This window comes from Urocampus carinirostris, chromosome 20, assembly GCF_059441175.1.
Source record: "Urocampus carinirostris isolate Australia breed hairy pipefish chromosome 20, RoL_Ucar_1.0, whole genome shotgun sequence".
Lineage (NCBI taxonomy): Eukaryota > Metazoa > Chordata > Actinopteri > Syngnathiformes > Syngnathidae > Urocampus > Urocampus carinirostris.
Genome location: NC_142368.1, coordinates 26052365 through 26079619, shown reverse-complemented (window position 1 = coordinate 26079619; position 27255 = coordinate 26052365). Strand labels below are relative to the sequence as shown.

The following is a 27255-nucleotide window of genomic DNA, read 5'->3' as shown; positions in this document are numbered from 1 at the left end:
TACCAATCTTCTCAATTTTTCCTCGGAATCAGCCACAAGTGCTGTGTCATCTGCAAACAACAAACCATTCCACTGTTATCCATCATCTCTACACCTCTGCCAATTACTCTTGCATTCACCTCTCACCACACAATCCATGTACACATTAAACAGCCATGGGGACATCACACACCCCTGTCTCACACCAGTCAACACAGGGAATCACTCACTTGTCTCACTCCCTACTCTTACACATGCTTTGCTGTTCCCATAAAAACTCTTCAATGCTTCCAACAACTTTCCACCCACTCCATACATTACCATCACCTGCCACAACGCCTCTCTATCAACTCTATCATACGTCTTTTCCAAGTCCATGAAAGCCAAATAAACATCCTTACCTTTTGCAAAATATTTCTCACGCACCTGTCGTACTGCAAAAACCCGATCCACACTTCCTCTTCCTTTCCTGAAACCACTCTTCTCCCCCATCACCACTTCATACATTCTTCTTCTCACTCTCTTAATCAAGACTCTTCCATACAGCTTACCCAGCACGGACAACAAACTGATACCTCTCAAATCGCTACACACATACTCATCACCTTTACCCTTATACTGTACAATGGCACTACACATGAGCTACACTAATCAACAGAAACCACACTACTTAAAAAGCATTAAAAATCATTGAAAATTTAGGAATAATAATAATACTGGTAAAAATAAATGAAATAAAAAAATTGAAAAACATTACATTTCACCATCACTCGCCACATTAGATAAAAGTATGCATTTGATTTTCATCAAATTGCCCTTAAAACCGTCTTAATAACATCAATAAATACTATTTAGCATAAATATATATATATATATATAAATGATGCTCATTGGAATTCTTCACTTCTGCTTTCATGCTTTACTATTTTGCATTCTTAATAGAGTAAACTTCCGAATATTTTTTCTCAGTTCAAACACTTCGAGCTTTGAGATGGAACATTTCAATGTGGCACCCAATTTTTACTGTGTATATTTTTTCCCAACATTCTAATCTTTGGGAAAATGTTTGATGTTTTTGATCGTTGACAGTTGTTAGGTACACTATGAAAATTGTGCAAGTGTCTGTGTGTGGGGAGGGAGGTCTGTGTGTGTGTGTGTGTGTCTGTTGGGGGGTTGTTTTCATTTTATTATTGTTTATCATAACTTTCTGCAAAACTCTCACATTCCACTTTTTTTTTACCTTAAGTGCCATGCAAGCAAAGCGGATTGCTTCATAAATAACTGCAAGTATAAAAAAGAAAATAATAGTGTCGTCCAGGCTGCAAAGAAATGATGAAACTTTCTCTGGAGCCCTCTGGCTGATTATGTCGCTGTGTGAATGTGAGCATGAAATTCTCAGTGGCTGATCGAGAGTCGCAATTAGGGACGTAATTAGTGGCGATCAAGCACAAACAGAGAAATTCAGAATCAAAGCGTGGAAACACCGATACAGAAGTACACAAAGTGAACAAGAAAACACACGCACTTAACATATAATAAGGCAAGGAAATACTGTACACAGTGTGTGTTTACCGGAAGGTGTGATATGATTCAATCCACGTTTTAAGTGTTTAATTGGCTTTTAAATCCCAGCATGTAATTATACGGCTGCGACATGACGACTCGTGTGCACTCTGCAGCTGTTCATTAGAGTGATGGCTTTGCTTGCGCCTGTAATCACATCATGTTTACATTTTGCTTGAGAAAAAATGGCCATCTCACCCAGACTATGCGCGCCCAATCCAAGAAAAAAAATCCCAGTGTGAGGTTTCAGAACCACACGCGTACACATTCGGTAATGGATACGAGTCGTTCTTTCCGGGAAAAACACTCAACCAGGCATCATTAGCATCTCAACAATTTGTTTTCACGGATTCAATCAATTCTCATTTAATGGATTTAGAGCAGTTTATCACAGATTAGTTTGGGATTTGATGGACTTTCATTGCGCAACACAAGGTGAAACGGTTCATGGGGATTTTTTGGAGTGCTGATCTGATGAAGGGATTTGTTTGGGTACTCAAAATCCTTGAAAATGCTTGGATTTTAATGTTGTGTTTTCAAGGTCAGGAAAATGCTTGAATTTTGGGTAAGGTGCTTGAAAATGCTTAAAATTGTTACCATGTTCTTGGCAGTCTGACTCTGTAAACCACGCATTAAATGAAGGAAAAAATAAAAAAGTGTATGAAAATTACACTGACACACCTATTCTGGTGGCTTGTCATTATGGCGTTGTCATGTGAAGCGTCACCGACCCCTACTGGTTGTCCCCAAGAGGATTATTTAGAAAACCAGCTCTTTTGGCTCGGCTCACTGAGAATAGTCTGCTTTTTTGGCTCCCAAACGGCTCGTCAGATTTTTGTTTCTTTTAATGACATATAATCATTAATAATAAAACATTATGCATTAAACTATACATGGAATGTAAATTAAAATATTCACAGATCTACATAAAAAAATGTAAAATACAAAACAATTTTAGCTTTTTACTCACTGAACACATTTAAAGTCAAACAAAACAAAATCTCTAACAATGCAAATAAATAAAATAAAAATGTAAAATATTAACTCTTAAGTGCTCTAAATAGATGCTACAATGCAAACAAAATAACTATTTACAATGTTATTTTGACTAATTCAGACACTGATCCTCTGAAAAACATGTGAAAAATATAAATTAAATTAAGTAAAACAAAAAGAAAAGGTTTAGGAGTCTTAAAGATTGAAAGATTAAATGCACTCTGTTTCTGTGCAATCAATATAATTAAAATGTCCTAATTCTTTGAATTTTTCTGCTTTTTTTATACATAAGGTATAAGATTTTTTTTTTTTTTCGTAATGAACTCAATTATTACCCAACACTTTTCCGTGTTTGTAAACAAGTGTAACGTAGCCAAGCTGCGTGTGCATTGTTGAAGTATAACAGCAGAATTCATGCCAGTTTATAGCAGCTCATTGACACAAAAGGTTTCTACATCATAGATAGGAACAGCTCAAGATAGCACAAATTATGTGCTGGCAGCAAGATAGCGACTTTATTTTATTTAATCAAAGTCAACAACAACAAAAATCTTCTTTTGATCTGTGCTGTATTTCTTCATCGGCGGTGGATTTCTTTCTTTGAAGGTACTGAAAAAATTGCCCTCGAATGTCCTCAAAAAGTCCTTACATTTGGCCATGAAAATGGTGTACAAACTCTGTTTAATGCTATAAAGGTGACACACTTCAATATTTGGATTGTACTGCCCTTTTTTTAAAGTAGTTTTATAGTCCAATGAACCACAATTTACTCTGGGTTCCCGCGGATCTTTGAAAAGTCTTAAAAGACATTGAATTCATTATTCTAAAAAACGAGACCTTGATTGACATTAAAATGTCTTAAATCCAATTTCCAAGGTCTTAAGAATGTAAACACAAATATTTGGTATTATTTATCAATTATCCACATCTTGGGAAAAAGTTTTTCCAAGCATGTGTTTTTATGATGCTACTCACAAACTTGGTCATGAATATAGAAGTGTTTTGTTTTACACTGGACCAAAGGGGATTTTTCATGCATAGTGATCTGAATGCTTCATAAATGTAGCAAAAGAGTTCTTTAAAATTAGTAGTTTTCTGCCAGTTTTGACTCAAGATCCACGATGTACTGTAAACATCCTATTTGTGTAATGTTTGCCATGTCTTCAACTTTGAAGAGTGCTATGATTTTCAGATGGAAAGTTTTCAACTGGACCATATCACATTACATCAAAAAATACAAGTCCATTGGGTGTCTTTTTTTTTTTTTTTTTTTAATTGTGTGTGTGTGTGTGTGTGTGTGTGTGTGTTTTCCTGACTTGGTCTTAAATCTCATTTAAAAAATGAAAAAAAAGGACTCATAATATATTTGTTTGCCCCTATTCTACCTCACTAACATTATAACTCTTTTGCAATGCAGCCTACTCATAAGCAAATAAAATAAAGTGTCTCTCCTTATTTCCATTCAAACCAACTCGGTGGACTTGGGGGTAGGGCGTCCGCCTCGAGACTGGGAGGTTGCTGGTTCAAGCCTCGGCCGAGTCATACCTAAGACTTACAACATTGGTACTCATTGCCTCCCTGCTTGGCGCTCGGCATTAGGGATTGGAATTGGGGGGTTTGGTCACCTAATGACTTCCAACACATCAGTTGGGTTGAGCGAGGGGGCTGGGAATCCCCTCCTCTGCAACAATCTCCCAGAGAGAGTCAGAAATATGAACGTGTTCCTGACTCTAGCCACCTCCCACTAGGGGGATATGGCTCCGGTGTGTGTGTGTGTATATATATATATATATATATATATATATATATATATATATATATATATATATATATATATATATATATATATATATATATATATATAAACGAACAATGTGTTATTTATCGGATTTTTTGCTTTGCATTACACACTTTTTTGTAACAAAAGTCCCCCAAAAGTCACATTACACCATGTGCGCCACAACTTGGAACCTGGTTTATGCAAGTCTAAAGTGAGGTTACTTTTATCACCACTTTGCAAACTGAACCTCGTGTTCAGTTTTGCAGTTCCATTCAAAGAGAATTAAGTATTATATAAATATGTGTTTGTGCTGACATTGACTATTCAAAGGACAATTCAAAGGACTATTCAGGAAAAAAGTAGTATTGCCCTTTCTGTTTTTTTCTGTACCCACTGCAGGCTTCTTCACTGTCACAGCTGGTATCAAAATGTGTCCTTCGATTTTCTCACTGAGCTTTAACTGTGGCAAATACTTCTCATCCTTGTTTTTCAGATCTTCAATCCAAAGCCGACAAGTTGAACCAAATGCTGGCGCGTAATGGCGGAACGCCAGAAAAAAGTCTGAAGGAGATGAAGGAGGAAATTCAGACCATGTTGGCCAATATGAGGAAACGACAGCTGGGAGGGAAGCGGCTCTTCGCTGAAGAAGAGATGGAGTATGAGTACACAAACAAACTGTTCACATTCGTAATTTTCTTTCATTAGTTCTGCTGTTGTTAATTCAGCTCTTTATATCTTTTTTTTCTAAACTCCACTGGATTTTATGGAAAAAAATATGCTCCTAATTTGAATTATTAATTTTTACTAATACCGCGCATATAAATTGCATATTGTCCATACCGTATTTACTCACATAAAAGGCTACATCGCATATAAGCTTACCCCTAAAAATAGCCACAAACTAAATGGAATAAGTGTACCTAAACAACAAATATTTAGATTTGTAGATAATAAAGATGATTATACTGGATAATGATATTAATGAAATGTTTTAAACCATTTACTTCGATTGCAGACACGTTTACACCATTTTGGTATTTAGCGATAATATTCTTTTATGACTCGATTATTGTTAATGTTTTCAACTTTTCATTCCCCTTATCAATATATTTTTCGGACCCATTATTATTAGCGTCTGAAACTCAGGACAAAAAGTTACCGGACACCAGGGCAGAAAACTGAAAAGTTGCCTGCCCAGCCATAAAGTTGTCACAACTTGAAACACAATAAGATAACAAATTACAAAAAAAAAACATTGTTGCAAAGTATTAAGGATTGCTAATCAGAAAATATAACAGAACAACACAAATAAGTTTGTTATAAATTTACTTATAACATTCTTTGCATGTATATGACATCGCTGTTTTCCATCTGCCATCAGTATGTACCTATATTTACTCATCTTCATTGCGTTGCGTCGTCTGCTACAAGCCACAGAACTCCTCTTTCCACGATGCTTTTAAAGTACGTTTACGTTTAAATTTTGTTAGCTTATTTTGAATATTTCTTTTGGGGGGTTTTGGCTTGATTCCTAACCACTTATACATTTTTCTTTTGTTCTCTGTGCGTCTACTTTGGAAAATGATATCCAAATGCACTCCCTTATAACGCTCGGGAAACTCCGGAAGCAAGAAGTTATTCGATGCAGGCTTATTATTGGCTGCCGAGTATACAAATTGCCAAACAAACCTGAATTCCGAAATTTTCAAACCGAACGAAGATTTCGAAATCGGAATAAAGCAAACGTATATTTTGAAAAAAAAATCTTTCTTTCTTTCTTTTTTTTTCCCCCTTGAAAAAGTTGGCGGCCACTCGGGCGGAGACGTTTGTAAGTTGTACGCCTGACGTAAAAGATGCACGCCCTGAGCGTCCGGGCAGACGTTATTTCCGACACTGTTATTATGAGCATAAAAGAGGCAATGAAACACACAAAATCACGATAAAATGAGATGTGCTCTCTCTCAAACACGATTGACTGATCAGGAAGAATAAATGGGGAACAATGTAGACACTGCACGGAAATGGGCCATTGGGTGACAATGCCAGTCTGACACCCCTATTGTGTTCATTTTGTTTTATATGCATATAGGCCCAGCATATGATTTCAGTAAACAAAAACCCCTTGCTACTTAGCGCTTTAGTTATCCCTTGGTCACTCCTCTTCAGTCAGCAGGACTTTGATCAAGGAGCGCCCACCCTCCAAAATACATCAACTAATTTAAAATATGTACAGAATGATACAATTTATTTTTCTCTCTTTTTCTTGCTCTTTGACTCTCGCTTTCTCTGAGTCGGCAGGGCTTTGATCAAGGCGACCCAATAAAAAAAATAAAAAAATACTCTACTCTGACCACTTTTACACCACCACCGTTAAGATCGATATACATATTTAAAATTCAAAAGATTAGTTACCAATAATAGTAAGTCATATTATACAATTCTGTTTATGCATATAAATTAAAACATTTGTTATTCATTTATTTGCACCCGAGCTACTGCTTCGATGACAAATGTAACTCACTGTTTTGTGAAAATTGGATTTGTAACAATTGACTGTGACGACTCCCAACCCAGAGAAACTCATTCACTTTTAGATCTGCCTCTATTATCGCCCATTGCAGTGTGTGATCAGGTGTCGCCATGGCAATAAGAAGAGATGCTTTAATCGACGTTGCAACCTACAAACAATAAAAATGACTTTAAGGCTGTTAATACAAAAGCACATTCTCTCGATGGCTGCTTATCATTGTTTTGATATACAATCTGTATCAAGACAATAAAACCACTGTAAAAAGACAGTTTGACTGACGCAATTTTGTGCCGACAAAGCCCTTCTGGACGTATTCTCGATCCGTAATCTACTGCCCCCCCTTCTCCCCTTTTGCTCGTGCTACTCTCTCACTTTATCTCTTTAGCGCATTAAATGTTGACGAGGTCGATAAGTTAATTAAAACTACGGCCGGGGGGAGAGACTGACATAACGATGCGAAGATACGGAGAATGGGGTCGGTTGGAGGAAGAACGGAGCAAAGATGGACTCATTATCGGGAAATAGCGGCCAATAAAATGAAGGCGGGAAGATAACTCACCCACACTACACTATTGTCTCAAAGTTTGACATAAACAGCCAATAAAACACTTTTTCATCCTTTCATGCCACTGTCAAATGTTGTAAATAGTCCCTGTGATCATCCAAAGTGCATATTTATTTTTACTCTTGTTTATATCTCGCTGTCCCCCCCAATAGACTTCATTAATGTTACACTGAATCCGATAATTACCTCGCATGTGTGCGCCAAAACTGTGCAAAAGTCCTTTGAGTGCCATCAACTAGGGAAAGCCAGATTTTTTATGCTAACCGTGAATTCAGAAAATCGGCGGTAAACAGAAGTGTTTGTCAGAGTTTGCTTTTAAAAAGTTGATCTGTGGTTTAATTGGAATGGTTTTGTTTTTTGAAAAGAAAAGAAAAACAAAAAAAAGTATTTTGTAATGCCCTTATTTGTCGCAGTCTAGCAGAAGAGTTGTTCCAGAAAGTGAAGAGAATGTTCGGAATTCCTCATCAGGCCACTGAAGACCTAAAAACAGAGGTACGTTTATAATCACAATTCATAAATCTTGTTATTTAAGGTTTGTCCTTGAAATCTTTGACACTGCTTGAATTTTAATGTTGGGTTTTCAAGAAAATGCTTGAATTTTGGTTGAGGTGCTTAAAAATGCTTGAAATTGTTGCCATGTTTCTGGGCAGTCTGACCTAATAAAGCACACATTAAATGAAGGGAAAAAAAATAAAATGTGTTTGAAAATTACGTGACACTTCTGCTCTGGTGGCCTCTCATTATGCCGTTGTCATGTTTTGGGTGAAGCGCTTGAAAATGCCGGAAATTGTCGGCATTGCAATGTTTCTTGGCAGTCTGACTCAATATACTACGCAATGAATGAAGAATCTTTTTTTAAAAAAGGGCATGAAAATGACACTGACTCGTCGGCTCTGGTGCCTTTTCGTTATGCCGTTGTCATTTGAAGCGTCATCGCCCGACAATTTTAGCTTTTACTTACTGAACAGATATAAAGTCTAAAAGACAACACATAATACCTGAAAATGCAAAACAATAAAATAAAAGTTAAAAAAATAACTTTTCACTGCTAGAAATAAATGCTAAAATGCACAAAAAAAAATACAATTCTATTTCAACCAATTTAGACTCAGATCCTCTAAAAACACGCATAATAATATTTATGAAAATAGGTAAAAGAAAAGGCAAGCGATCAGCATACACAATTTGTTTCAAATTGTGCATGAAAATGACACCAACACGCCTGCTCTCAGTCATTTTGGCGTCATCATGTGAAGCCCCTCCCCCCTACTGGCCGCACCCAAAAGGATGGCTCTATTTAGAAAACTGGCTCCAAAAAACGGCTTTTCAAACCGTTTTGTTTTCTAATGATATATTATCAAGATTTATAATACCTAATGCACCAAAGAATTTAGTAATTGTAAATGTTTTAAAGGGGATCTCTGAAAAACACATGAAATATGAATTAAAATCGAACAACACAAAATCTCTGAAAATGCAAAAAAATAAAATAAAAATTAAAAATGTTAACTCTTAAGTGCTGTAAATAAATTGTAAAATGCAAAACACTCAACTATTTACATTTCTGTTTGAACCATTTATTACAAAAATCCTCTGTAAAACACTGCAGAAAATATAAAAATTAGGAAAATAAATACATCAGCCGTCTCTGAGATTGAAAGATCGAATGCACTCTGCTTCGGAGCAATCAATATCATTAAAATTAGTCCAAATTTGGACCCTTTTTTCATTTTATACATACAGTACATTCTTTCTTTTTTTGTCTCCAGTATTAAACTGAATTTTTACCTAACACCTATTGAGCCCTTTCCGTGTTTGTCAAGACGTAGCCAAGCTGCTCATGCATTCTTGAGCCAGAATGGCATAACTCATGTCACTTTATAGCAGGCCATTGACACAAAAAAGACCCTGGATCATAGACAATGACAGCTCAAAAAATCAAAAAAGTATATGCTAGCAAAAAGATAGCGACTTTATTTCAGTCATCAAAGTCAACAACAACAATAAAATTATTTTAATCGGCGCTGGTGCTGGTAAAATTGAAAGTGCTCGGGAAGTGCTAGAATTCGGCCATGAAAAAGGTGTACGGACCCTGGTTTTTCAACAAGACAGAATAATTATAACTTTTTGTTTACCTTACTAGATACAAGAAAAGATGTCGGATCATGAAGGCAAACTCCAGGAGGCCCAAGAGCTTCTTCACACTGCCCGTGAGAAGACCTGGCAGGCCACTGTGCTGGCCGGACAAAACCAAGCCAATATCACATTCTTGGAGGCACGTACTTTGATTTTTTCCATTTTCATTTTTTGAACCCCCTATGCCACTTCCTGTTTAAAGTCTGTTCTGCTCACCCTTGCATGATTTCCTGATCATTTTGGATAACTTCTTGTTCATTTCTAGAGCACTTCTGACACATTTCCCATTCAAGTTAAGGCACTTCATGTTTATTTTGGGATGTATCAGGGGTACTTCCTGTTTATTTTTAAGTACCTTTGGGGTTATTGTCCTGTCAAATTGACATTACTCCTTACCAATATGGGTACACTTTAAGGGTCACTTTCACCTAGTTTATGGGGCATTCCTGTGAAATTAGTGAGTCTCCCGTTCATTTTGAGGTACTTCATGTTGGAATATGAGCACTTTAAACTCATTTCCTCTTTATTTTAGAGCACTTCCTATTGATTTTTTAGACATTAACTGTTAAATTTGGTTGACTTCCTGTTGATTTGAGGACACTTAAGAGTTAGTTCCTTTAGATTTAAGCATCCCTCCTCTTGTTTTAGGAGTTCTACTTCCTGTTCAGTTTTTACACTTCGTGACTCATGTCTTGTTGAAATTCTTTGATTTTAGGACACTCCTGGAGCACTCTCTTTTTAACTTTGGTCCCTTAAGCTCTTTTATTGTTTAATACCTGTCACCTTCTGTTGATTTACTCTACATTACATTTACTTTGTTCAATATTGATTACTTCCTTTATGATTTGAGAACTTTTCAGTCAGTCTCCTGCTCAATTTTTGACACTTCCTCTTACCTGTCTTACTCCCGAAGCACTTCCTTTTGATTTTTAGACACTTTGTTGTAATTTACTCTTGAAATTATTTCACTTTTAAGTTCAGTAGACACCCAAAATAAGGAGAGAAGACAACAATGGAATTTGAACTTGCAAGGTAAACGGGGAGAAGCCTTCAGATAAAAAATTCCAACCTGTTCTCAAGGCTTTTCCCTGAGGTATGAAATTCAGAAAACAGCCACACGATTGACTGATAGTTACACTGCCGTGTGGTGAAAACAATGAACGACAGTGCACAATAATAGTCAAAATAACAAACGGATATTTTATAAAATCGTATTTGATGGTGCCCAATGTTAAAACAGAATAAACTTTTCACACTTTAGGTGTACTTTACTTTTAGGTCAATTTCTGTCGTTATTTGGTAGCTTTGGGCCAACATTTGAATAATTTATTCTCCACAACCCCAACATAAAGTCTCTTTCCCCAAAGCTTGCAGCTTTTTAATTGAATGTGGTCTTACTTAAATTGCACTCACTGAAAAGCTGACCAATGAGTAATTGCTACAAAGCATCATCTCATCCTGAAATGAGTATTGAACATCGAGCACTGTTTTTCATTACAAAATTTTTAAGTCATGGCGGTCTGTTATTTTATAGGGTAGGCATGCTGCTGTCCTAGGGGTGAAACAAGAAGCGCAAAAGATCATCGGGGAAGCCGAAAGCCTCCTAGACGACGCCAACCAGCTTTCCGACAACATCAATAAAGAGTTAGAGGCACGACATGGAGCCTTGTTTGATACCGTGGAGTTCACAACATCTTCTGTCTAACTCTGGAGTCGTTTTTCGTGTTTTTAGGACGCGGAGGAAATAAGAAGAGACCTCGGCCCTCTCCACGACCAGCTGGAGGACAAAGTCCGCCACCTCACCGACGGGTTGAGCGGTGGCGGCTTGGCTCATCGCGTGGGCGCCGCAGAAGAGCACGCCCACCAGCTTCACGAATCCGCCACTATTTTAGATGGGTAACAACAGACACCGACATCAGTTTTCACAATCAAAGATTTGGAACTAAGGATTGAAATGTGGTTGCAGGATCCTAGCTGAAGCAAAGAATCTCTCCTTCAACGCAACGGCCGCGTTCAAAGCGTACACGAACATCAAAGCTAATGTGGATGAAGCGGAGAAAGAGGCCAAGGCGGCCAAACAGACGGCGTCAGAAGCGCTGACGATGGTAAGAAAACACACAAACACAACACACATTTAATGATTTGAAGAGCTATCCACTAAAATGAACAGAACACATTCAATTCATGTTTGTATAGTTATGTACTGCTTGTACTCAACATCAGTCAATGTTTTGGGATTGTTCATTCGTTTGTTTTTATTTTTTTTTAATTATTTTTTTCATTTTTTACGAATGCATACTTAGCAACATCTTTTTTTCTTCATAGTTGTGTCCCAGACCAGGAACGGAGACAGGACCCACTTGCGTTCATTTTACTCAGCTTTATTTAGAAGGAGGAAAGGGCTTGCACCCACTATCCTGTGACTGTCGGTCACGGCTAGCAGATCGCTTAGAATGCAGAAGTGGCCCTTCCGTGGCGAGGGAAGGCAGTGTCGAGAGCGGGGAAAAAACAGGTGGATGGTCGGGACGGAGGAGCAGAAACATAAACGGGTTCAGAAAAGAGGTTGGCGCCAGGAATCAAACGGGAAACAGGACAGGATTAAGTCAGGAGTCAAAAAGCGGTTGTCTAGCGTCTGAGGTTCGCAGACGAACTGTCAATCGTTGAAAGGAAGACGGGGGTTTAAAAAGAGAGCAGCAGCCAATCAGCTCCCAAGGCCATTGGCGCCAACGGAACAGACTCAGGTGCCCCGTATCAGTAATCATGACAAGTTGTCTTTCATCCGATTCTATTTTCTTTTCTATTTTGTTTTGTTTTCATGTTTGTTGATCTTTAACTACATTAAAGCCTCAGAGGTACAATACTGTATACGCTTTGCCACAAAAGCTCTCAAAATTCAAGGTATAGTGCTTGACTTTCCTTTTTTTCACTGCTAAATTCAAGGGAGAAATTGAGAAAGTATCATAAAATGAATTTAAGTCAAGTCAAGTCATGTTTATTTGTATAGCCCTTAATCACAAAGAGTCTCAAAGGGCTGCACAGACCACAGATTATTGCAAACCACGGACTAAATTGTGTTTGCTCTTGTTCTGTTGGTCTTTGATTTATCTCGATTTTAATAGTTTAGAAATTGTATAGACTTTTTACATCTGTATCATATGTTTCCTCCAATGCTTGCTAAAAGCCCAATTACAAATCAAGAAAAAATATTAGAAATAATATTTTAAATAATCAAAATGTTCTGTAAATGTTTTTCAGTGCTTAATCAAAAACAGGAAAAAATAACCATTGCATTCCTGGTCAAATGTTATTTCCCCAAAAAATGAAATAGAAAAAAAATAAATAGAAGTTAAAGAACATAAAATAAATATTGAGAGAGGTTCTATATCACTTTTTATAAAACTGAGACCGGTCCTCAGAATTTCCGTACTCATCAAAATTGATATCAAGTGCAAAATCTGATACCATCTGAATATGTTTTTAACTACATCAAAATAAATACACTCAACTTTTTGTTTTAATAGCCTATCATGTCAAGTCAAGTCAAGTCATGTTTATTTGTATAGCCCTTAATCACAAGGAGTCTCAAAGGGCTGCACAGACCACAGATTTTTGCAAACCACAGACTATTATTACACAATCCCCTGATCCAAAACCTACATGAGGGCAAGAAAAATTCAAAAACCTCAACATGAGGAAAAATGAAGAAACCTTTAGAAGGGACCGCACATGAGGTATAATCCCGCTTCAGGGATGATCAGGCTGCAATGGATTTTGCAATAACAAAAAATACACAGATTTTGTCAACATGAAATATAGGTCATTCATACACTATGGAATATAAGTGTGATTGAGCCTAGATTTAAACAGTTCCACTGAGGCTGCAGATTCTCAGGGGGCAGAGCATTCCACAGCACCGGGGCCCGAATGGATAACGCTCTCGAACCTACAGATCTCTTCTTGGCTTTTGGGATCACTAGTCAACCAGCATTTTCAGATTTTATTTTTAGCTTTTCATTGTTATTTTATTATTATTCAGGAGTTTGTCGTAAAAGTCCTTAAATGGCATCTTGATAGACAGCTTTATTGGCAGCTTATCCAACTATTGATAGCTGCTGCTTTTGTTTTACTTTTCCCCTTTTTGTCACAAAAATATTTTCCAACTGGTCGCCGTTAAATTTGAAGGGTGTGCTATGATGAGCAAGGATTGGTAATACCGAAACCACGTATTCGTATCAGGCTAATATCTGACCTTTCTTTCCACGACAAAAAAAACTCTCACTGGTTTTAATTTTATTAAATCCATCTTACTTTTGTTTCTTTTGTCTTCATTGTCCATCGAGAACAGGACAACGACTAAGTAAAACAATCTGTACCCTACCAGGGCAAAAGTGTAGAAAGGGTATAAAGAGGTCCTTCCGCCATTTAGAAACCATTGTAGGGATGTTGTTTGGAGATGCAAAGTAGTCTATCGGTATGCAGATGACATCACCTTTGAGCGCCGGGTGAAAGCTATTTAATTCACGAGCGCCTACCAAATTCTAAAGCGTTCTTTGTCACTGATTTCTTTTACTTATGTGTATGTGTGTAGGCGCTAGGCCCGGAAATCCCGGTGAAGGAGGAAGCTCAAGGTGTCCTTCAGAAGAGTATCAAGCTACTCAACCAGGCTAAGCAACTGCAGAATGATGTCAGAGGTACTGCGTTTTTGTAAAACCGAATAGAAGTCTATAAGTTAGATCCTTTTCAGAATCAGAATCACGTGCCGACTTAAAAATCTTCCCTTGCACAAAGTTATGGAAATGAAGTGAAGAGCAAATAAGTAAACAGTACAATGTAAAATATTCAACAGGACATACAGTACATTAATAGTTGAGAATTTGCCTCCAATAAAACCGTGCAAAACCGGAATATTGCACTAGAAGGGGATATTGTACTTTTAAAAACTGGGGTTTTGCACTTAGAACAGGGACATTCTTTTTTAAAACTGTTTCGCAATTGTGTTTTACTCAAGTCAAGTCATGTTTATTTGTATATCCCTAAATCACAAGAAGTCTCAAAGGGCTTTACAGACTACAGGCTATTTTTAGAGGTATTCACTCATCCGAATATTTGCTAAAAAAAAAAAAAAATTAAAACGCACATACTTCCCCACTGAAATACCCCGAAATATCAACAAACAGTCTTTTTTTCTTAAATTTGATTTTTTTTTTCACGTTTTCTAAATTTAAAAAAATGTTTCCCACTCTATGTGTTTATAGCTTTGGGGAAGAAGATAAATCTATTACTAGCCAAACCATCAGCCACTATGTTTGAAAATCTTAATACGAGCAAGTTTTGATATATGAGTTTTGTTGGAACAAAAATCTTGCTCTTTATATGAAGGCAAATCCAAATCAGGAGCAATCTTATAGGTTACCACTAGAGACTGCTCTTTGCCAGTATCAGCTGGTCCCAGTTTACTTAGAGCAACTTTAATTTTAAGTGTACAGTAAGTACTTACGTATCATGAACAGTCTCTTGATCGCATACCTGTTAATCTCAACCAATTTCTCCCTGCGCAAATGATTGCAATTCCCCTTGTTAGGAGAAAATAAACCACCCAAAAATAACATTGTACTTATATACTCACAGCAAGACAGACTATGTACTGGGATCCAGTGGATCCTTGTAAAGTCTTAAACTGCATTGAAATAATTATTGTAAAAATAAGGCCTTAAATGGCGTTAAGTTGTCTTAAATCAAATTTTTGAAAGCCTTCAAAATGTAAACACATTAATAAGTATATTTGTTTGAACTAAAAAGATTCAGTAACATTTATCAATTGTATTTTTTTAATAATTAATCGATTTTGTGGCAACATCGCAAGACCACAATAACAGAACTATCGACATTTCGTTCTGTATACACGTGTACAAGAATGACAATAAAGTATATCTGAATCTGAATCTGAATCTGAAAATGGTGATGTAGTTTCAGTCGGGCTTACAGAGCAGAGGCATGTCTTATGTCTACCTACAATACACATAGCAACTGCGGACGTTTATTTTGGACCATGTGAAAGTGTAAATTTAAAGAGAAGTGGCTGTCTGGCGAATGTTTTTTGCAATGGCTAGAAGCTGTGCCAGGTAATGTGTACGAGGCGCGATGTATTGTGTGCAACAAGTATTTGCGTTTTTTTTGTTTGTTTGTTTGTTTTCTAAATGTTTTTGTCGACTTGGTCTTAAATTGGATATCAAAGAGCATTAAAAAGTCTTAAAAAGTCTTGAATTTATTTTGCCTTAAGCTATAGAAACCCTCTACGTAGAATACCACAACAATATTACCATCTACAATAAAGTCTATTACCAGTGACTGAGACGGTCTAAGATTAGAACCTATTTTTTTCTAAATTTTCCATACAAACCTTTTTATACGGCCTACACATTTTGAAATAAGCTAAAATATATAAAAAAAAGTTCTTCTTCCATTGTTATTAACGGCAGCTCGTATTCGTTGGAATGGCTTTGTCCGATGAAGCGTCTTCGCCCCCTACGGGTCACGCCCAAAAGGACAGGTACATGCTACAGTGCAACAGGGGACTATGAAATGTGGAGTTCTGCAATACTTAATAATAAATTATGGACATTTATTCTGGGCCATGCAAAAAAAATGAAGGTAGCGTTCTCTGTGATAATGCTTTGGAGAGGACCGGAACGGACCAATTAGTTTAGCCATACCATATTGGGAACATCTGTTCGTTACACAAGCCGTTCGAGCTACAAGCACAATCGTGGAACGTATGAAGAGGTATGACTGTACACACACAAAAATGATGACAATGTTAAATTTAAGTCTTTTTTTACTACAGACAACGCCGCAAGCGTCTCAGGACTGAAGGGCAGAGTTAAAGCCGCTAGAGACAGAACCACAGACCTGGTCAAAGCTCTCAACGGAACCATGACAATACTCAGCGCTATCCCCAATGGTATGAATGCCAGCAAGTGAGCGAGCGCGAGTGAGAGAGAGAATGACAGGGAAATCAATAAGCGTGTGAATGGAGCTCTCGTAAACTCCGCTTGGCACAAGTTCAGAGGTTGCCCATTCAATATGATGGATCAGCAGACAGATACGAAGGCTGGAGAGAGGCCAAACTGAAAATGTGCGGGGTTATCGTTTAAAAGTTGAGATGGCTCTGATTTTGATCATTTAGTTTTCTGCAAAGAAGTTTTAAAATTGTATGACTTTGGAATGGGCGAGTACAGATGTCAGGTCACGGTGTTGGTGGCCTTATATTTAAGTGATGATGCTCGTAACTGTGGCCAATGACGTTATCGACTGCCCCAAGAGGCCGTTTTGGAATATTGTTGTTTTACATAACAAATGCGCTGCAAAATAAAAGTGCGATCTGATGGTGCAAATATACAGAAATGTGTGCAAAAAATAAGTTAAAGGAAAATGTATTAAAAAAAAATCATATTAAATAAGAAATAGAAATATGAAAATAAAATACTATAAGTAACAGGAAATCATCATTTAAAGAGTAGTCGTATCTTTTATTAATTTCATCCCATTTAAAAAGAAAGTTTTAATACAGTGGTATCTATCTGATATACTATCCCTCGTATAAATCGACATGATTAATAATTGAATAAGTCTTTCTCATTGACAGTCATTGACAGCTACAGATATCAACATATCATGACTTATTAATTAATATTATTATCAAAATATTTAATAATTGTGAATAGGTAAATCATATAAATAAATTCACAAATATAAACACAATTTAAGACAGTAAAAAAACAACTTTTTTCTGCTATTTTTTAATAAATGTACAGATGATTAATGAATAAATAGATGAATAAATACAACTCTGTCAAATATGGTAAAACAAACTCCCCGCAAAAAGGACCAAAACCGAACTGGAAGCCTGGCGGTTCACTAATTATTGTTCCATGTTTCTTGGATGCAAATCTAAGTCAAGTCAGGTGAAGTCATTATTATTTGTATATTTGTATATAGAAAACAACTATATTTATTTGTATATAACACACTCATTTTTTATTTTATTTTTTCTTAAACCTTGTCCCCTGCAGACACCGCGGCCAAGCTAGCAGCAACCAAAGTGGTAGCCGCCGGGGCGAATGCCACAGCCATTGATGTCCTGGAGCGCCTTGCAGTCTTAAACCTGCAAGTTGACGGCATCCAGAAGAACTTCAGCCAGTTGGCCTACACGGTCGGGGCCGCCAACCAGATGATCCAGGACCCAGAGAAAAACAGTAAGTCCAAACAAGAAATAACTTCTCAAGCTTCTTCACGGATCAAATGATTGATTATTTGAAATCCACGACTACACCGTGCATATTTTGATTTTTAAAATATATTTTGTTCTCTTTGTTTGTCCTTTACCCCAACAGCTATCAGTATGTATCGTTATTTTACAATTTTTCACTGGTGCACCAATACTATGTGACATTTATTTGATCTCCAAATAATCATTTAATTTCCTGACCTGATTTACATATTTATTTTTTACAAAAGTATTGATGCACCATCCATTCTTTATAGCAGTGTTTTGTAGCAAAAGCTGCTCCTAATCATAATAATGCCTCAACTCTGCTCCGGCTTAAGCTCTTTGCACACTGCAAAGCATGGAACTCAATTCATTCTTCCTTTCACCAGTGTCCATTCCAATAAATAGTATAGACAAGCTTCTCTTTGAATGCTGAGCTGAGCTACACTAATTGATTGGCTCTTTCTTTTCCTTCCTGCTTTTCTCTCGCTCTTTATTTATCTTGTCTGCCTTCTATACGTTCAATCAATGACTGAGTGATTTCACTGCTTTTGGCCCTCAGCAATAAAGTTCTCTATGCGATGACGTAACTGATTCCCTATCAAAAAGTAACCCGTCTTTTGCAATCAGTCCACGCAGCCGGAGCTAAAGTGAAGGATTTAGAGGACGAGACCGATAGGCTGCTGGAGAAGCTGAAACCCATCAAAAAGTTGGAGGACAACTTAAGGAGAAACATCTCACAAATCAAGGAACTCATCAACCAAGCCAGGAAACAAGCCAACTCCGTAAGAAGCCGTTGGTTAAAAAAACCTCAGTTCAGATTTTACTGTACCTTTTGCTGTTTAGATCAAAGTGTCAGTGTCATCGGGCGGAGACTGCCTGCGGAGTTACAGGCCGGACATCAGGAAGGGCCGCTACAACACCATCATTCTTCACGTCAAAACCACAACGCCCGATAATCTGCTCTTTTACCTCGGTTCTGCTAAATATGTGAGTCTTTGGACTGTCCAGGAGGTCTGGGTGAAGTTGAAAGGCAAAACCAAATGGGATAAGCAAAGAACATAGTCTGAACATTTTTTGTTACCCCTATAGTGTGTTTTGTACCATTTTGGGTTCTTATCAGAGGAAAAGACACTTAAAAACTGCTTGTGAACTGACATTTTCGTCAGATTGTTTAAACATGTTAAAGGGACAGTCTGTATTGTTTGATCACTGGATACAGTTGTGTTTTGTGGTGCAATCGAAATTGAGTAATAAAAAGAACAGGGAGGAATACTATCTACAGAGACTTAGAGTGAAAATAATGCAGTTTTTGGCCCAGCCTTTTACAAGGTTTTGGTACTCGTATCAGCAAATATTGAGCTCCCTCTAATTTCAGCTCATATTCTGGAAAATAATTGCAAATGTGTCCACATACAAGTATATTAAAATAATGCACATTTATTTTTTAGTTCATGTATTTTTGCTTATTTTTTGAATCAATATTGTTGTTTTTTTTTAATTAAGGAAGTTTTTTTTATTGCTTAGCAGCGCTAAACAATACACACTGTTCCTTTAAAGTTTAAAGTAGCATTAAGAAGAATTTCAAACAGCACACAGAGATTTATCCAACAAACAAAATAGTAACACTGACTTAATACACTGTAATCCTGATGCAGAGCTGCCAAACATTAAAAATCATATTTTAGAATAGATAAACGTAATTTTATATTTTCAATTATATTTTTGTTATAGCATCTAAGTGCGCCATTTTTACATCGAAAGCGGTAAGATAAGTGGTAAAGAAGCAGCACACCAAACTTGCTTTTAATACAAGTGTCCAGCAGATACTACTAATAAATAACCAAGAAACAATCAAAATTGTCAATATAAGAATAGAAATACAAAACGCTCATTTCGTAATTTGCTATAAAGTCGCGTAATAAAGTATGGAAGTTTTGTAGTATTTGGTAGCACTTGGAATGTGATTAGAGGCACAATTACTTCAAAACAACAAAAATTGCGAGCTAGGGCCTCAGAACCACTAGGTGGCGCCCGGGACCTAAATTATTCACCCTTTTGGGCAGTTATTTTTGTAAAGATATGAAAGCATTATTTGTTCACACGAACACAGACATATTCAAATTCCAATTTTGAGTTCAAATTTCAAAACAACTAAGATTTATATGAGTGAACCAGCTTAAAGTGTGACGCTGACAGTGCCAAAAGGTGTTTATAAGCATATGCATGCTTGTGTGTGTGCTCAAACAAGACTTGACGATTAACAGCTTTCGCTCTTAGGTTGATTTCCCTTGAGAAATCACAGCGTTCTCTCAATTGACTAATGTGTATGCGTGTATTTGTGTGTGCGAAACTCAAATTATCTGCAAGTGAAACATTCCGCATGAATAAGCGTGCTACACGTGTCCTCACACACACCTCTAACATTTCACTAAGTGTGTGTAATGCAGGCTGAAACGCAATGAAGCGGCTATGTGATCTGTTCTAATGAATAACGGTTGTCTCTTTTGGGGGGAGGGTTAAGGTTGTCGGTGAGAATGTGCGTCTGCGTCTTCAAACTTGCCCCTTAATTATCTCTAACTGTGAATAATAACAATTCAGTGTGAGCATCGACATGAGAGCATATGCTCCAAACCTTCTTAGTAGTGTTTTTTTTCCTCGCAGCTCATCCGTAATAACAAAATACAAACCCAAGAGATTGCAAAAAAAGTAATAATTCTCTTGTCTTGTGTTTTTGCAGGTTGATTTCTTGGCTTTGGAGATGCGCAAGGGGAAGGTGTACTTTCTGTGGGATGTGGGTTCAGGTGTGGGACGTGTAGAATATCCACATCTTACCATTGACGACGGGAACTGGCACAGAATAGAAGCTTCTCGGTAGGGGAAATCATTTTGATATTTTTATTGCGTTAGGTTTAAACTTTAGTAAATACTCAAAATAAGACGAGGCAACATCAATGGATTTTGAAGGGGAGGGGCTCTCAGATAAGAAAATTCCATCCCTTACTAAAGCCCTCCCTCGAGCCCCCTCTTTTTAATAAATCTTCACGGTTACAAGAAACGGCTCAGGCCTAAAGGGCGTCGTTATCAAAGAACAGCAATATGATTGGCCAATAGCGACAATGATGCAATAATCAAAACAACAAATAACAATGAGTCCAGATAAGGAACTGGTCCCCCATAGGTTCCTTTGCACTTTTCCAATAGTAGGAACAGAACAAACCTATTGATTGTTTTTTTTTTCTCCAATCTCATTAGCTCTTCTCATCTCATTAGCTGCACCGCTTATCCTCAGTAGGGTGGCAGGGGTGCTGGAGCCCATCCCAGCAATCATTGGGCAGTGGGCAGGGGACACCCTGAATTGGTTGCCAGGCAATCGCGGGGCACACAGGGACAGACAACTCGCTCGCTCAGTCACACCTAGGGACAATTTGGACCGGCAAATCCACCTGAAATGCTTGTCTTTGGAATGTGGGAGGAAACCGGAGTGCCCGGAGGAAACCCACGCAAGCACGGGGAGAACATACAAATTCCGCACAGTAAGTCCGGTAGCTGGATTTGAACCCAAACAGGAGGTTCCCAAGACCTTAGAACTGTGCCGCACACGCGCTAACCACTGCCCCGCCGTTCTGCCCTTTTTTTTCTCCAATGTTTTTGTAAAATTTTATATGCATACTGCAAGTCCAATTACGAACCTCAAGGTGAAAATTTCAAATATATTGTTCAATGTTTTATGAAGGTTCTGTTAATTTGTAAATTTCACATTTTAAGTGTTATTTTAACTGTTTCATTCCCTTTTTCTCTCTTCCCTTTTCCATTTTCCATATACATTAAAGATTATTTTTTTCTATTATTTTTATTGTAGACCTTTTGCCGTTTGCAAACAAACAAGCTCATTATTCTATTCAAAAGCAGAAACGAATAACGTGCATACGCAAATTGGATTTAATGTAGCTTAACAGAAGACAAAGGAAAATTGTGTGCAACATGCAATCCTACAAAATTTTCATGTGGACTTGTGTCCAATGAAACCCTCGGCCACCTGACTAAAGATTGAAGAAGAACCGTAAATGAAACTTCCACAACCAGAGGACATTCGTTTATTTAATGGGATTGCGTTGTTGTGTTTGGGAAATGAATTGTTTGCAGTGTTTTGCGGCCATGCATTTTTTTTAGTTTCCATATGGATGGGATGAATCAACAAATCCAAGAAGGCAGCTAAATTTCACTGTACATCTTCAAGGTCCCACCTGCCGCAAACCATGGCTTTTTGTTGTTCTTGTTTTTTTTCTTTCCAGTTTATTAGAGCTGCTTTGATCTAATGAACTCCTAATTTGTGTCTATACATAGCAACGGATTGAACGGAACCATATCAGTTTACCCTCTGGAAGGGCCAAGGGCCGGCGTGGTGGCCACGCCCAACTCTGCAAACTCTCCTGTGACCTACACCATTCTGGACGTGGACCAGAATGCTTACCTCTTTGTGGGCGGAATACTTGGCACCATCAAGGTCACTTCGAAATTTGATGTCATTTATGTTTATAGACGTCAGTGCTTAATATTAAAAAATAATGTTTGTATACGTCTCTGGGACTGAACGAGTTAATCATGCATGAACATGTTTTTAGAAAGCAGATGCTGTGAGGACAACCACATTTACAGGCTGCATGGGGGAAACCTTCCTTGATGGGAAACCAATTGGACTTTGGAACTACAGGGACCGGCAGGGAGACTGTAAAGGATGCATTGTCAGGTAACATTTCACCATAATGCTTCAAGATGGGGGGAAATCGATATTAGGTATTGGACTGATATTCACCAGTAACCAAAATCATCGGTACTTATTAAGGGACTAATAAAAACATTGCCTTGAAACCGTCTTGAAACGGTTTGTCCTTGAGGAATGTACATTTTTCATTTAAAGTTTGAGTAGAAAAAATTGTATGCAATTGGGATACACTCAAAATATCTATTCTTGGAAGATAATCAGATAATTCAAGCAATTCCCCCCTATATTATAATATAATGTACCTGTTTTACCCATACCTGTCAACCTGGACGGTTTTGCCGTACAAAGTACGTTTTTTATGCATTTTAAGACGAGTACTACGTACAAGGAAATCTGTGCGGAAAAACGCAAATTGTCAATCGCATGTGTCTGCAGCCTGGGGATTTCCCATCATGCATCATTCCGGAAAAAAAAAATGGTGTACAATTATTTTGTATTTTGTACGGGAAAATACGACAGTTTGTACGGGCATGGAGCGGTGGAAGTTGACAGGTATGGTTTTACCTTGTAGGAAAATAAGAAAAATAGTCCTCATACCATGGTCTTTGTTCTGAATCATCACTTTTATTTTTGATTAGATTACTTTTGTCATTTATCTATTTTTGTATAATATTTTTACATATTTTGTTCTGTAAGATTAATAGAATAATCATTAAATTAATAAATTAAAATTAATTATTTAACTATTAACTTTAACATTATATTATTTTAAATTACACCACTTTATCATTTTTTGACCTACTACTACTTTTTTTAAATACATTTTTTTTTGAAATTTTTAAATATACATCTCCTTTTACTTGTTTTATCCCAATTTTCGTATTAAAAAAAACTTTAACCTTAACCATTGAGAGGAAACAGGTGCATCGATTAAAGGTGGGTTGCATCGTTTGGGTTGTCCTTCAAAAAGCTGAATGTTAAATATTTTCTCTATTAAGTATGTGTTAACAATGCCTTTTCAGTTCATAGAATCCTTATGATTACTTTTCCACCGTTTCTATCTGATTTTCAAATTAAGTAAGAGGGACGGGGGTAGGGGGTGCTGGAAAGTGACGCAAGGTTTTTTTCTGTTTTTCTTTTGCATTGTAGCATGAAAATGGTGAAAGTAAGAAGAGGCCTTCTTTATTTACTGTCCAAACTCAAACCCAAATCCTAAGAAAGATAAAAAAGAATAATTTATTCGAGCACATCGAAGAAATACACACACTTGCTTGTGCAACATATGGACCCTGAAAGATGTTGCAATGATGACACAAGCCAGGAGATGGCGAATATAAATTTCTCATAGCACCTTTAAGCCTAAAATTTTGTATATCATACTCAGCATGCACTTCATTTTGTTACCTCCGGCAATCTTTTTGGGCACTAAACAAGATTGCCATAAAGTACTAATTGTCAGAACCAGAACGGACACAGGACCCAATTGCGTTACGTTCTCACAAGTTTTATTAAAGGAAAGAGGAAGGGCTGCGCCCACGACCCGGCGTTCGCTAGGCGCAGGAAGCAAGTCGCTCTCGTACTCGGGATTGTGATCCAAACACGGAATTGGATCTTCCGTAGCGAGCAATGGCGGTATCAAGGACAGAAAAACGAGTCGATAGCCGGGACAGGAGAGCAAAAACGTGGTCGGGGTCAGAAACGGGTCGTAACCGGAGACAGACGGGAGCAAAAACGGGACAGGTGGGAGTCAGGGTCAAAAAAGGGTTGCCTAGTATACACTGAGGTTTGCAGACGGACTGACCACAGGAGTTCAAATAGTGACAGGGAGTCAATCAGAACCCGTGGCAGTTGGAGCCAAATGGGCAGGCACAGCTGAGTCACATCAGTAATCATGACACTAATTTGTTTCCAACATCATGATCTTGTTGATAAAATTATGCTGGAAGTCATGTTATTGTTGTTGTTGTTGTTGTTAGCCCCCAGGCATCAAATGGCGAGGGCACTGTCCAGCTTGACGGGGAAGGCTACGCCGCAGTGGGACGACCCACAAGATGGAACCCGAATGTTTCTAGTGTTACCTTCAAGTTCCGGACCTTTGCTTCTGAGGCGCTGCTCATGTATCTGGCAACTGACGACATGGTATGAAATCTGCTGCAATGTGTTCAGCATGTCTTTTTTTCTACACAAATTTACGTGTAAAAACGTAAACAGCTCTCCTCTCCACATGTCCTCCTTATAGAAAGACTTCATGTCTTTGGAGCTGTCGGGCGGGAAGGTGAAGATGAATTTTGATTTGGGCTCAGGAATCGGCAGCGCCATATCAGCTCACCGCCAAAACGATGGACGATGGAAATCCCTTACCATGTCCCGCAACAAGAAGCAAGGTAATCAACAACACAGTGGAACATTTTGTAGTATTTGGTAGATGCTATAACAGTTTTTAAGTAAACTCAAATATGCTTAAACATTTTGACCTGCGACTTTCCACTGGCAGGTCAAAATGTTTAAGCAGTTGAGTCGATGCCTGGTTAAAGCTTTAACTTTGACAATATTTATCAAAAAATTCAACACACAGCCGCTAAAGGTTAAACCTCATCAATGGAAATTATAACCTTTTAAAATAAGTTAAAGCCTTGTCTTTTATAGCACCAGTGAAAAAGGTTAACTTAAAAACAAATGTGAGTTTTAACTCACCAATGGAAATTTAACTTAGGTTAAACATTTACCTTTTAACAAACAAAAAATTATTTGAGAGGTGATCTAGCACTTAACTCGCCAATGGCAAGTCTATGGTCGAAGTTAGGTCGAAGCAGCCTTGATGATTTATCTCAAGTTGAATTAAACTGTCAACTATAAAGCTTTAACTCAACTTTAAGATTTCAAGCTGTTTTTTTTTTAACATTCCCTATTGACTTGCCATCAGAAAGATAAACCATGCATCAAGTGCAAGTGAACTGTTTTGAATAATGCGGTCGAAGTAAAGCTGCTGTCCAGAATTTGAAAATGTTCTCCTTTCTGACACCGTCTTCTGGTTTGAATCGTTAAATCATAATCATTGCAGCCTCTGTTACACGCTCAAATAAACTCTTCTTTTTTATATAATTTTGGGGTTTGGGCTGGTGTTTGGACTGTAATTGAAACAGTAATTTTCTTACCTTTACCATTTTCATGCTACACAAACCGAAAACTGCAAGCACAAACATGAAAAAGTAGTTCCACCCCATATCCAGAGCAGCATCCCAAACCACCCGGAACCCCTACAATATGCATATAGGCCCAACATATCCACCTCAGATGCCATCACAGCTGTTCTTCATCATTACCTGTCTCACCTAAAAAACAAAGACTCCTACATCAGGATGCTCTTTGTAGATTACAGCTCCGCCTTCAACACGGTCATCCCCCATACATTTACCCACAAACTATCCAAAATCGGTTTGCACCCCACCTTCTGCGACTGACTTCGGGACTTTCTAACTAGCAAACACCTGTCTCTCAGAATTGGAATTAGTACATCAGCCAGCATCACAACATAGTAACTCCCCAGGGATGTGTCCTTCAGCCCAATCCTCTACCCCCTCTTCACGCACAAATGCGTCCCCTTCAAGAATGACAAAATCTTCCTGAAGTTCGCCGACAACAATCCAATTATAGGACGTATCACTGCGAGGGACGAAGTGGCCTACAGGAGGGAAGTGGCGAGTCTAGTAACATGGACAAAATCCTGCTCTACACCCACATGGCCATTGATAACCTTGCCCTTCCCTACTTCTCCAACCTCCTCCACACTGCCACGCCATCTTGCACCCTCAAATCATCTTCCTCCCTCCGTCTCACTATACCCTCTGCCTGCCTCAGCTCCATGGGGAGCAGAGCTTTCAGCCGCTCTGCCCCCTAGGTCTGGAACTCATTGCTCCCTGACCTTCGGAATTCTGCGGACAGGGTGTCCACATTCAAATTCGGATTCAAAACTCACCTCTTCAGATCTGCCTTTTCTCGTCCATTTGCCTCACATACCGACCCTTTTAACTCTAATCTGTTTTATTTGTTATTTATTACTTGCTCGTTTTACTCTTCGTTTATTGTTGTGTCCTACTTATATGTACAGCAACCTTGGGTGTCCTGAAAGGCACTTTGTAATGTAGTTTATTATCATTATTATTATTACTATTATTATTATTATGTGAACCTTTTCAAAAAGCTATAACTGAGTTCAAGCTTGAAACCTGCTTCAACTTAAAATTTTAACTGAATGATTAAAGCACATAACATTTGAAGTTTCGAACCTGCCTTAATTTCAGAGTTCAATCTTAAAGTCAGAGATAACCTAAGTGAAAGATCTAACTTTGACATCACTCTTCAAAACACATTAATTTGTTTTTGTTTTTTTTTCTCGTTACTGTTCAAATCTTCACTTCTTGTACAGCCACCGCTACCATCGTGGACATTGATAGTGGCTCCGAAGAGAAGATAGCAGCCTCATCTCTGGGTGCAGCCACTGGCCTCAACCTCAAGGATAAACAGAGCATTTATTTCGGAGGCTTGCCGACCATTGGGAACTACAGGTAAGGCAGTTTAGTTTCCAGCAGCTCAACAAAATTTGAATTTACTGTTAACAACATTATCAGTGGACAACAATAGGCAAATTGCAGAATGTCATGCCTAGGCTATTGGGGAAACACACAATGTATTCTGGGTTGCCCATTTATGC

General features: G+C 37.8%; 1 protein-coding gene across 1 annotated transcript in view; it reads left to right on the top strand.

The window, feature by feature from the left end:
• The window catches only part of lama2 (laminin, alpha 2), a 278494-nt gene that overhangs the window by 215309 nt on the left and 35930 nt on the right, over positions 1 to 27255 (top strand). The window contains exons 39-55 of the mRNA XM_088324972.1: positions 4812 to 4974; positions 7827 to 7905; positions 9557 to 9688; positions 11084 to 11200; positions 11282 to 11445; positions 11516 to 11654; positions 14138 to 14240; positions 16394 to 16510; positions 17622 to 17804; positions 18449 to 18603; positions 18665 to 18808; positions 20559 to 20692; positions 22166 to 22325; positions 22444 to 22568; positions 24521 to 24683; positions 24784 to 24928; positions 26971 to 27109. Coding sequence (XP_088181098.1) covers positions 4812 to 4974; positions 7827 to 7905; positions 9557 to 9688; positions 11084 to 11200; positions 11282 to 11445; positions 11516 to 11654; positions 14138 to 14240; positions 16394 to 16510; positions 17622 to 17804; positions 18449 to 18603; positions 18665 to 18808; positions 20559 to 20692; positions 22166 to 22325; positions 22444 to 22568; positions 24521 to 24683; positions 24784 to 24928; positions 26971 to 27109 — 2362 coding nt within the window. The remainder of the gene's footprint in view (positions 1 to 4811; positions 4975 to 7826; positions 7906 to 9556; positions 9689 to 11083; positions 11201 to 11281; positions 11446 to 11515; positions 11655 to 14137; positions 14241 to 16393; positions 16511 to 17621; positions 17805 to 18448; positions 18604 to 18664; positions 18809 to 20558; positions 20693 to 22165; positions 22326 to 22443; positions 22569 to 24520; positions 24684 to 24783; positions 24929 to 26970; positions 27110 to 27255) is intronic.